Source organism: Electrona antarctica, assembly GCF_951216825.1.
Source record: "Electrona antarctica genome assembly, chromosome: 15".
NCBI classification, from domain to species: domain Eukaryota; kingdom Metazoa; phylum Chordata; class Actinopteri; order Myctophiformes; family Myctophidae; genus Electrona; species Electrona antarctica.
In genome coordinates, this window is record NC_136796.1 from 17,222,880 (window position 1) to 17,235,418 (window position 12,539).

The window sequence follows — 12,539 nt, forward strand, 5'->3', positions numbered from 1 at the left end:
CATCATGTATATGTTAAGATCCTTGTCTATGTTACTGTACAAAAGCATTATGCAAACAGTTCTGTTGTATTGTTCCCCATGTTTCTTCAGCATTATTGTCCTAGCTTGTCTAACAAAGAAAATCCTTTTCAGTATTACCCATGCCATGTTCTCTAACATTACCGTCCTTCCCACGTCAGCAAACAGGCCTGAAAATATCAGGTCTATGGGAGAGGAAATTATCACTTCATTACAACCCCCTTCCCTTTTCTTTCACTCTGTACATAGTGTTTTATAAATTGCTTTGTGATGATAGACATTTTTTGTTATTATTCATGTCATGTTTATGAATTGATTGCATAGGATAATTTGTTTTTTGGTGCTACCCCTTTTAGACCAAGTGTATTGACGGTTAGCACTCACAATAGCAACTTACACTGATCAGCTCCTCAATCGTCACTTTACACTCATGTCATCTGAACAAAGATATAGAACTTTGAAATGGTAAGAAGTTTGTTTTAGAAGGAGTTTTGTCCCTTCACACAAACCTGCCTCGCCAATATGTTGGTTTGTGTATCCTGAGGACTAATTTAACCCGGTCGGTGCCAAATTTTGCGCACACTCCCTGGATGCCAACATGAACCTCTGCCCCAAATTTTCCAGAACGGCCTGTAATAGCGCCACCAGGAGGCTGACTTTTGTAAAACACATTTTTTGATATTACTCCTCCAGATTCTGTCCAAAAATCCCGCAAATCGTTACACAGTATTGAGTGTGTTCAAGACGGATCTGTCCGATATTTCATATTCTTTTTTTTTTAAAGATATTCTTTTTTGCGGCTTACGCCTTTTATTGGTTTTTGAAGGGACAGACAGTAGGCTGACAGGAAACAGGAGAGAGATGGGAGAAGACATGCAGTAAAGGCCGTGTCGGGCTCGGGAGTCGAACCCGCGGCACACTGCGACTGGATTACCAGTCGGGTGCCCAGACGGTTACGCCACCGCCTGGGCCGATATTTCATATTCTATCCTAATTGGCTAACGTTGGCTTTCAAAGTTTGCAGGATTGGCCGGTTTTGAACAAAAAGCCTCAAATCATGAACGCAGTGTGCAATTTACTTGAAATCTGTCACAGACTTTCCTACTAGGCTGAGGAATATATCTCACCCTTTTCACATTGGCCTGTTATAGTGCCATCAACAGGTGGATTTTTGCAAAACACAAGAACAAAATGCCTCAAATCATCAAAATGCCATCCAAGGCGTAAGAAGAAATGGCACCCTTTTCACATTGGCCTATTATAGCGCCACCAGGATACATATAATGATACAAACCAATAACAGAGGTAGGTTATATAGGGTTATGTTATGGGTATGTTTTAATACATCATTGTTACAGTAATTATATTTAATACATCATTGTTTCAGAGCACTCATCTCTAAGTATCACTCATTGTTATCACTCAATGTTTCCTGAATTTGACATTTATCTGGAATTATTTCAATATTGATGAAGAACAAAAACCAAAGAAGAAAAGCTAATTATAGGCCAATTTATTAGCACAAGCTATCCTGAATAGCAGGTATGAGTAGAAGTAATACAAGAGTAAAACAAGGGGAGAAGAGAAAACTGATAGTTTCCTCATCCAACTCCTCTCTACTCAGCCAACTCCTCCTTGTACTCAGAATCATCGTCGGAATCAGAATCCTCTCTGAAGCCGATCTTGAGGAACATCTCAGAGTTCTCACTCCACCTGTGCTTGGCCTTCAGATTGAGATCATTGCTGAGCCACTTATACTTTCCCTTCTTCCCCACATAATCCACATGACACCACAGCTCTGACATTTCATTTTTATCAGACACAATGTGTTTGATCTTGGTCGAGTCCTGTCTCGTCGCTACCTGTGAAACCTCGATACCAGCAGAAACACCAACACTACCAACAGAAGCTCCAACCCCCCCTGACACTGTGACACCGCGCTCCGTCTCCATGGTGTCGCTGCTCTCGCACGACTTCACGTTCTTCTTGAAGGTAATGGTTCCTCCACAACCCGACGCGGTCCCTGAACTCCTCTGCAGGCGGATCATGCCGGGTTCCTCCGCTGCCACTTCCCCATCTTCCAGCATCGGCTGCCCGTGGTCCAGGCTGGTGGGGTGGTTGATGATCACTGCGGCGTTGCCCATTCTAAACTCTAAACCAAAAAGACAACAGTTAAATCTGACGAGGACCAGTGGATTTATTTTGCTTTCGTTTATTTGAAAAGTCACAACACAATTCGAGGATATGACACGAAGTCCAGGACTTATTTCCATTTGGTCCGCATAGGCACAGCAAATACATCTCATAACAAGACAGACAATGAACAATGCACTAAACACATAAACACATTAGTTAACTATTCTAAAACCCTGCTCCTACTCTGGAATCTTGTCCAATAACCAAGCCCTTGTTAAATGTTTGAGTGTCTGTACTGTACATTGGAAGTCAGCTTGACCCGACACCTCCAGGCTGTTTGGCCCATAAACTTGAGAAGGCACACATATACGACACTGGCTCCGGTGAACATGTTGTGAGGGTCCCTAACCAGTCTAAAAATGTTTTAAGAAGCCTCTACAAGTTGACACTGTAGCTAGATAAAGTTAGAAACTAAATCTAAAAAGGTTGAGTTTTGCCTTACCAGTGATGTCTGGTTGGTGTTCTGTGATGTAGTCTTGGTTGAGTTCAGCTGCTGATGAGAAAAGTAGATATGCTCCTGTGTTTTTATAGCATCCTGTATCCTGTACAGGCCAATACAAGTACAGTTCCATCGTATTTATCATCTGTCACAGTTTGATGAGTTTCACCTTGTGTTATATCAACACTGGATGTTTGGCAAACAAACTTTTATTGACATAAGCACATTTACTGATGCATTACATTCACACACACATTCATACACCAATGGCAGAAACCATGCAAAGGAACCAACCAGCACATCAGGAGCAATTAGGGGTTCAGTGTCTTGCTCAAGGACACTTCGACACTAACTCTGGGGGAGCCCGGGTTTGAACTGGCGACCTTGCGGTTACCATTCAGCCACTCTACCCCTGAGCCACTGCCGCCCCCAAAACATCTTTCAAGAGGTTATGAATGGTCGCCAACGGCCATTTGTTTTCTAATCTCTGTCATGTTACTCCACTACATCTCAGAGGCAAATATTGTTACTTTTACACCACTCCATTTATTTGAAAACTTAGTTACTACTTTGATTATTATTACAAAACATACATTAAACATTTCTGTGCTATATGTTGTTTTGTTGGGGGTGTTTTGTACCCACCTGTGAAGACGAATATTCTTCAGGACAAGTTTATTATTATAATGTATTCATTACATGTATTCCTCACTTGCATCCTTCCCAGCATGTAAGCGAGGAATACATGAGTAGGACACAGAGCCATCTGGCGCCCAAAAGGCGCTGGCCTTGTTCATATAAACAATGTTGTTTATTATATAGCAGACCTCATTAACCATGCATGCCCACACATTATAATCGATTTCAAGGTCAGTACCATTGGAGTTGGCACTTATTCCGTTATTTGTTTTATAATATAACACAGATCTCCATTTGGTTCCAGTTGTACACTCTCAGGGTTACAGACCTGTAAGGGTCCCTTTGGTTCCATTTGCACACTCTCAGAGTTACAGACCTGTAAGGGTCCCTTTGGTTCCAGTTGTACACTCTCAGGGTTACAGACCTGTAAGGGTCCCTTTGGTTCCATTTGCACACTCTCAGAGTTACAGACCTGTAAGGGTCCCTTTGGTTCCATTTGCACACTCTCAGGAGTTATAGAGCGCCGACGTTCTGACGTCACTCACTCATCTCCTGGGTCACGGAATTCATTTCTCTATGGAGAATAACATTGGATCATCTTAGAATCGTCTCATATAAGAATTGTGGTCCAAAATAAACAGATTGTCCTGGCGATATGTGTGTTTGATTGTAATGATGACACATGGTGTGAATTTGAGTGGAACCACTACTATGGCCCAGGGCTTTTCTCCATTATCAATATGAAATATCGACGTAGTGTGTGTGTATTAAACACACGTGTGTGTGTGTGTGTGTGTGTGTGTGTGTGTGTGTGTGTGTGTGTGTGTGTGTGTGTGTGTGTGTGTGTGTGTGTGTGTGTGTGTGTGTGTGTGTGTGTGCGCGCGTGTCTTGTGATAACGGATCCCCGTGAACCTGGCAGATCACAGTGTGTACAGTGTGTCTGTTGCTGATTAAGTTTGTATTATAACTCGATGGGAATAACACAACAGTAACTACAAGCACAGTGTATTTGTGGCTGAAACTTGAGCCAAAGACATGTCTGGACCAGGTGATCCAAACCAACCAATGTGTGTCCATCAGAACAACCACCAGGTACCAGAAAACTGTCTGACTGTGTTCATAATTTTATCACCAATGATGTATTTTGAAATTAATTTTGAATTAACAGAGATAAAAAGTGCAGGGAACAGGGGTCTGATGATTTGGAGGGTTTAGTGCATGCACTTGAGTACTGTACTCAACTACTTGAACCCCAGGGTGACAGCGTCCAGGGAACATTAGCCAAACATAGTAGTTCTACAAGCCCACAATACGTGGCGTTGCAGCCCATTGTGAACTTGTATTTGGCTATTTTTGGGCGAAAACATTTGATGTAGACGGAAAAAGTGGTCAAAGCAGTTTTAACTCAAGTACAGTTCTCTAAGACTACAAGGTTTAAGAAGTGGTTACATTTGTCTTTCTTTTTTTTAGGTTTTGTTTTGTTCTCTGCAAGCACATCAATTTCACTATGCTACATTTCAAATAGAATTGTACTTTTGACTCCACTACATTTCTAAGAAGGGACAGGGATATTAAAGCTCTATTTCAAGTATAGTGAAAATAGCAGAACTACAAGCTCACAACGCGTCACACTGTTGTGTGAGCTTGTATATATGCTATAATTGGACATTTATGACAGTTGTATGGAATGTATTAAAAGCAATGAATACTATGAAAAAGAAAATGTGGGGAGGGGTGCGTAGGGGTGGGGTGCCTATAACCAAAACGTGTGATTTCTTTCGACGTACGCTTTAAGACATAGACCCGCCCTTGGTGACGCCCCGCGCAGCCCGCCTGCCTCTGATTGGCCGCGAACCCTCTTATTGGCTAGCTATGCTGCTGCTGTCAGAAGAAGAGTAGAGGAAGTAGGGAGAGAAGTAGGGAGAAGCTTAGCGATAATAATATTCCCTTCAGCTTCATCCTTATGAGTCTTTATGACAAAGTCAATAACAGTATCCATAAGAAAGCACGCTAGAGATGTCAACATAAACATGAAACATTATTGTACTGTAAAAAGGGACTTTGTTATACTATTCCCTTCAGCTTTATCCTTTGTAGTATTAGACCGAATACGGACACACTGTATTTATTAGAACACCCAACATTGTGATCAAATCACAATTCAATCAAAGCAAACCGTGTAAACAATATTAGTAAATACGGACACACCCTAATCACCACAAACACTATATTTATTAGAACACCCAGATCGAATCACAATTCATTCAATCAAAGCAAACCGCATAAACAATATTCGTTATCAAAGCAAACCGCGTAAACAATATTAGTAAATACGGACACACGCTAATCACCACAAACACTTTATTTATTAGAACACCCAGATCGAATCACAATTCATTCAATCAAAGCATAAACAAACCGCATAAACAATATTCGTTTGCCTTTAATTCTGGAGCGTCATCTGTGCCTTTAGAATACTACGCCTATCGCCTGTCATCATCTGTCACAGGGCGCCACCATCTCTGACTGTTTCTGACATTGACAACAACGAGCTCTGGCCAATCAGACGCGCGGGGCGTCACCAAGGGCGGGTCTATGTCTTAAAGCGTACGTAGAAAGAAATCACGCAACCAAAACAAATCAGATCTGGGGCTGTCGCGATTACAAAGTTGATGCTTAATTGACACACAAAATAATTGCGACTAACAATTTCATTGCGTTTTTGACATTGAACATTGAAATGTATGAAGAGATGAATGAATGATGAATACATTTAGGCTTCGTAATAAACAATATATGATATGACAAATAACGATTAAACTACTGACGTAATTATTATCTCATACAAAAAAGCAGAATATGAAATATAATAAAGTGAACCTTGAACTTGACACAGGACCAATGTATTTCAGCCTTTCCTCTACACCAAATCGTCACAAAAAATGTACAGAAAAACAAAAAAACAAACATCAAAAAGACATACAATGTTGGACGGATGTGATTAGAGTAGCCACAGGCGTGGTCAGCCAGTCAACCAATCACATCCAGGCGAAAGAGCTTAATGGAAGGAACAGGTCTTGCTATGGTAACACGTTGAAAAGATACCCACACAGATGACACAATGGCTGCTTTGTCTGCCCTACTGTTTGGATCTGATCTGTAAACCACATGGAACAACATTTGATACATAAACCACATCAATGCTATTGCATCATGGCTCGTACTGAAGGAATGATCTAAAAAACAGAGCAGAACAGAGGATTCCCTGCAGGGGATTTTCATCTCAACTGTATTTTGGTGTCATTCTGTACAGTTCAGTCTTATGGTGTGAGTTATGTACACAATATGCACCAACTGTGACGTGTGTGTGTGTGTGTGTGTGTGTGTGTGTGTGTGTGTGTGTGTGTGTGTGTGTGTGTGTGTGTGTGTGTGTGTGTGTGTGTGTGTGTGTGTGTGTGTGTGTGTGTGTGCGCGCGTGCATGCATCGTAAGTAAAGTATAGTGGAAATAGCATACTGTATCTACAAGCTCACAATGTGTCACATTGCAACATGTATTCTACAGTATTCTACTACTCACAATTCAAAAAAAAAATTTTTTTAAAGCCTGTACCTGACAGTGACGATATAAATATAAACCCCTCTGGGGACATTACAACTGTATCACTTTAGCTGAATTATGAGGTTGAACGGTAGTTTGTGCTCGTGTTGAAATGGGATGATGGAATTATTCCCAGAGACTGTTTGGGTTCAACGTTTACTGTAATCAGTGGTTGGAAAGTAACTAAGTACATTCACTCAGGTACTGTAATTGAAGTACTTTTACTTTACTTGAGTACAGTGTGTCAGTTTTTTTGTACTTCTACTGTACTTATTTTCTATAGATTTAGATTATTATTACAACATATACATTAACCAATTAAGCCGTATAATAGGCTACTTTGGTTATTCAAAAACATCCAATCTACAACCTCAGTTTTTGAAATAGTTTGACATATTTTGACAAATTACTTACTTTGGCACTTGACCTACATTTTATTATTGATGCAAAACTTGTGTGCTTTTACTCAAGTAAAGCGTGTTATGTAACATATTTCTACATTGTACTTCTTCAACCGTTGGCAGGTAGCGTGTTTAGGAAAGGTTTTGTGCAATCAAGTGAAGACTCTTGTCTGTCTGTCTGTACTTAGTATGGGATTAGATGACAAGTACATATTGGCTCTAGTCATGGAAATGTCAATAGAATAGAGCGCGCGCACGCACGCACGCACACGCACACGCACACGCACACACACACACGCACACACACACACACAATACTTGAGGAACATAGGATGGCAATTGAAATTGGCTGAAATTAGCCGAATTGACACCTGAAGACAGCAGATCTACTGTCAATACTAATACTCATAACTAATACTCAAAACTAATCATAAAAACAAACACACGCACGACCAGCTCGTCCGTTCTAAAAACAAAAAATTGAAAGGTTTCAGTTCAGTTGGTTATGTTTTTTGGTTGGCTGTTTTTGTTTTTGGTAGTATAGGCCTAGGTGGGTCGGTGTGTGCTGCTGCTGATGGTAAGTGTGTTGCTCGTATTAGTTTGAGTATAATACTTTGTGGGAGGCCATTGGTTAGACATAAGGTTGGTGAGGGGTTCGTTAAGACGACCGGATTAAGGTTGGTGAGGGGTTCGTTAAGACGACCGGATTAAGGTTGGTGAGGGGTGCGTTAGGACGACCGGATTAAGGTTGGTGAGGGATGCGTTAAGGGTTGGGAGAGGGTTAAGGTATGCTGCCCCGTGGGAGGTTAGGGTTAGGGTGAGGGTTTGAGATAGGTTGTAGGACTAATGACTGGTCTAACCAATGACTAGTCTAAACTAAGTACTGCACCCGATTTCATTGCAATGTTTTGGCCTCTGATTCTGACGGATATCCTGACGCTTAAAGAATTAGAACAGTCCCAATTATTGGGAGTTATACTCCGTTGCTAAAAGATATCACGTTCCTTTTCCGCAAGGTGCCAAAAAGAAAGATAAGATCTTTGCAGTTGTGCTGAAAGAGTTGACTGACCGTGGTGTCATTAAGATGACGTCAGACAGTGACACAGAAAACCTTGCGTGTGGCCGACGCCTTTAACGGGTCGGGAGATGGTGAGTCCGTGGGGGCTCAAGCTCAAGAGCAAGAGCAATACACCGAGCAAGAGGTTGCTGGGTGTAGTCCTCAGGACGGAGGGGGGGTTCTGCGCCTCCGGGAGCTGGAGATTCAACACGAGATTGAAATAATTTGCTTAAAGAGCGAGGAGTGCAAGTTAGAACAGCAGAGAGAACAGCTCCATCTTGCACGCCTGCGAGGCCAGGCCTACCCTGAAGGGGTGTCCGCCGCGTCACCCCAGCAGCAGCAAGGTGATGTGTCAACTGGGCAAAAAAATCACGGCACTCCATCTTCAAGTAACAAACGTGAATAATGTCTCCACCACTGCTTGTGAGGACATAATGGTCCTCACAAGTAGTAATACGCACGCACGCACGCACGCACGCACGCACGCACGCAGTCCAGGATTTCCAATTTATAACAGCCATGTGGGACACTTTTATGTGGAACACCTCTGTGCCTTCTAGGCCTACAGGTTGTTAACCTGTTCTTTTTTTTTTACTTAAGTAAAAGTAGCAATATAACAATGTAGACAATCTCGTAGAAGTCCTGTATTAAAATGTGGGGAGAGAACCTAGAAGGGGAGTCCTGGCATGGAAAATGAAGGACCCAGGGGGGGACCGGGAGTGGGGGTCTCTCTTTTATCTCATCAAAGTGCCTGGTGTTTTTTTAAATGAAGGGCCCCCCATGGGGTACTTCTAGGAGCACCGCCCGCTAGGCCCCCAGGGGCCCAGGGGAAAGTGGTAATTACCAGGTACCATAGTGGGAAATACCGACCGCTTAATACTATACTAAATCTGAAGCATTTTGTTGTTGCCGGGTGGAAAACGTGTATCTCCATATTTCAACTTTTACGTTTTAAATTAAAGTGGCACTATGTAACTTTTTTTAATTAATAAAATGTATTTCTTTCAAACTACAGTATGATCCATTTGGAACTCTTAAAAAAAATTGTATCTGCATATATATATATATATATATATATATATATATATATATATATATATATATATTATGCAGATACAATTCTTTTACAATTTTTGAAAGAAAGAGTTTGAAAGAAATACATTGTATTAATTAAAAAAAAGTTACATAGTGCCACTTTAATTTAAAATGTAAAAGTTGAAATATGAAGATATATATATATATATATTGTATCTGCATATATATATATCATTTATTATTATTTTATTTACTGAAAAGTAACAGTTTTGGACATACAAGGTTTCCACACCACAGCGGCGATTTGAAAAAGTGTTGAGTGAGCGTGCTCCTCATGCTGTGCGACACACATGCTGGTAAGAGTGAACATATACGACACACACACATGTTGTTTTGGTTGGTATAGCACCGGCCGGGTGCCACACGTATACAGCACGCATATCATCATATGAAAACAATGGTCGCTCTGTTTGAGTTCAGTGGTTATGAGTACATGATCAAGTTAATACTCACACATTCAAAAGTACAAATTGTGGAGTACAGTTTGTTTATAATAACCAATGCATTGCTGTATTGAAATGTAGCAACACCATGAGTCAAGAGGATCCAAAAAACACAGATACTCAACTAATGTGCAGATACTCAAAACATGTACTTAAAGGTGATATAGACAAGTTTCCAGTGTTTGTACACAAAGTGTGTGAGTGTTTCCAAACAAATGCAAATCTAGCTCCACCCCCCTCCCCCCCTCATTCTATTGGCTGAGCCAGGTCACTTCAGGCTATGGGATTGTTGTTGGTGCTGGGAGGGACGCAATGGATATTGCGCTCGTATGGCTAAATATGACATTAAAAAAGTATGAATTTCTATCGATATCTTAGTTACAACAATGACATTGAGTTGACATGTTTTTTTAAGGGTAACTGTAGCATAATCGCAATATCACACGACGAGTCCCTCAAATGAGGAAGTAGCGGAGGAGGAGACTCACTGGCTCTCAATTCAATTCTCTTTTATTTGTAATCGTGCATATAAAACATATTGCCCCACAAATGCCCCAGCCACTACAGCATCGTTCATGTGAACTACTCTGTCCACGGTTATTCATTGCAATGAAGAAAAATCGCTATGATGATCTGCGACGGCTAGCCTGTCACCGCTGGCGAACACGGGTTGAATGCACGCTTCAAGCCGGCCGGCAGGCAGTCGCCGTGGTGGGCGTGGCTGGTGAAATGATACTATTACTCACTTCCACTTCCACCATTTCAACAAATAAGCACATACAACCCACTCCACATGAACGATATTGATGTAGGCCTAACCAGGAGATTTTATTGGGGTCCCAGTCGTTCTGTGACTAAGGATCCTCCGAGTTCTAAGGGGTGCTTGCTGCTGGTGTTGTTCACTAGTTTCACACCACCCAACCATGCACTATACATAGCGATTCTCATAATTTCAATAGGCTTACATATTAAATCCTAAACATACTATTTCACATGAACAATGTTAGTGAAACTAAGATATGGGGATAATATTATACATTGCAATTGAAATCGCATCGCGTTTTCATTATAATACTGCTGGGTTGAACACACCGTCACAGCCTCACGCTGCAATTGGCTAAAAGTTTAAATCCCCTCCGACGTCCCGTCTAGTAAACTGTAGTGGATATAAACAGTGCATTCAGCCACAGGGGGACAAAGGGGGAGTGTGCTGTTGCACCTCAGCATCATAATATAGGGAAAGATAGAGGGGGAAAAGGCCAACAAAATACATTTATATATATTTTAAATTTTGGCTGAAAACTTGTCTATATCACCTTTAATTACAGTACTCTAGTCTATGCCACTTGATGTTTGTGATTTTAATGTATTTTTCATTATTGAGCGTGCTGACGGATTTACAGCCCTCTGTCAGGCTGTAAGCTGTGTGATGTCATGCCAGGAAGAACTAAGTGCTTTAGGAGAGTTTCGCATATATCGTTGCTGTCGGGCAGAAACCACCTCTCTCCATATTCAATCTTTTTGTGTTTTATTTTTTATTTGAACACTGAAAAGTAACCTATGAAGTTTCCACCTGACAGAGACGATACTGTCATTTGTTGGACAGAAACCTTGCATCTCCATATTTCTACAAACTCAACGTGTTGTGACTTTGTAGATCGGCTATTTTTGACTATTTTGAACAAGTCTGAAAGTGAAAGCGGTTTGCAGAGTTTAATATTATTAAACTTTATCACAAAGGAATCCCTATTGTTTCAAACTGTTACCGATAATCTCATGCCCAAAATACCAAATGATTATTAACTTTATTGTCTCCACCAGGCCGAAGGCATGGGGAGAGAGTATGTTTTGCACTCCGTCCGTGTGTGTGTCCGTCCGTCCGTGTGTCCGTCCTTCCTTCCGTCCGTCTGTGTACAGCTAATCTCCGGCACCGTTAACCCGGCCGATGCCAAACTTTGCACACACACTCCCTGGATGCCAACGATGAACCTCTGCCCCACATTTTCCAGAACGGCCTGTTATAGCGCCACCATGAGGCAGCTTTTCACATGTTTTACCTAAAACTGCACCGATCTGCGTGAAACGTTGCATGCACACTCCCTAGAGGCCAAGGACAAACCTTTGACCTGCATTTTCCGCATCTGCCTTTTATAGCGCCACCAGGAGGCCGACTTTTGTAAAACACCATTTTGGATATTACTCCTCCAGATTCTGTCCAAAAATCTCACAAATCGTTACACAGTATCTCTATGGTCATGTGCTCAAGTCGGATCTGTCTGATATTTCATATTCCATCCTAATTGGCTATAATTGCCTTTCACAGTTTGCAAGATTGCCCCGTTTTGAACAATAGCCTCAAATCATGAACGCAGCATGCAATTTACGTGAAATCTTTCACACATTTTCTTACTAGGCTGAGGAATATATCCCACCCTTTTCACATTGGCCTGTTATAGCGCCACCAACAGGTTGATTTTTGCAAAACACATTTTTGGAACAAAATGCCTCAAATCATCCAATTGCCATCAAAGGCGTATGAAGAAATGGCAATCGGTACACATGATCTCTGTAGTCATGTGATCAAGACGAGTCTGTTGGATTTCTCAGATTGTACACTGATTGGCTAAGATTGCCTTCCAAGGTTTTCAGGAG

General features: G+C 41.4%; 1 protein-coding gene across 13 annotated transcripts in view; it reads right to left on the minus strand.

The window, feature by feature from the left end:
• Window positions 1-1,324: 1,324 nt before the first annotated feature.
• LOC306938335 (uncharacterized protein) overlaps window positions 1,325-12,539 on the minus strand; it is a 63,407-nt gene continuing 52,192 nt past the window's right edge. For 3 of the 13 annotated variants that reach the window (XM_079522462.1, XM_079522455.1, XM_079522463.1), the window contains 3 exons: window positions 3,765-3,866; window positions 2,657-2,756; window positions 1,325-2,170 (listed from right to left, as the gene is read on the minus strand). In XM_079522462.1, the coding sequence (XP_079378588.1) occupies window positions 1,635-2,170; window positions 2,657-2,756; window positions 3,765-3,788 (660 nt within the window). In that variant the 5' untranslated portion in view covers window positions 3,789-3,866 and the 3' untranslated portion in view covers window positions 1,325-1,634. Of the gene's footprint in view, window positions 2,171-2,656; window positions 2,757-3,620; window positions 3,652-3,764; window positions 3,867-5,079; window positions 5,174-12,539 lie in introns of those variants that run through there. The other 10 variants (XM_079522459.1, XM_079522456.1, XM_079522458.1 and 7 more) reach the window with 8 other exon arrangements.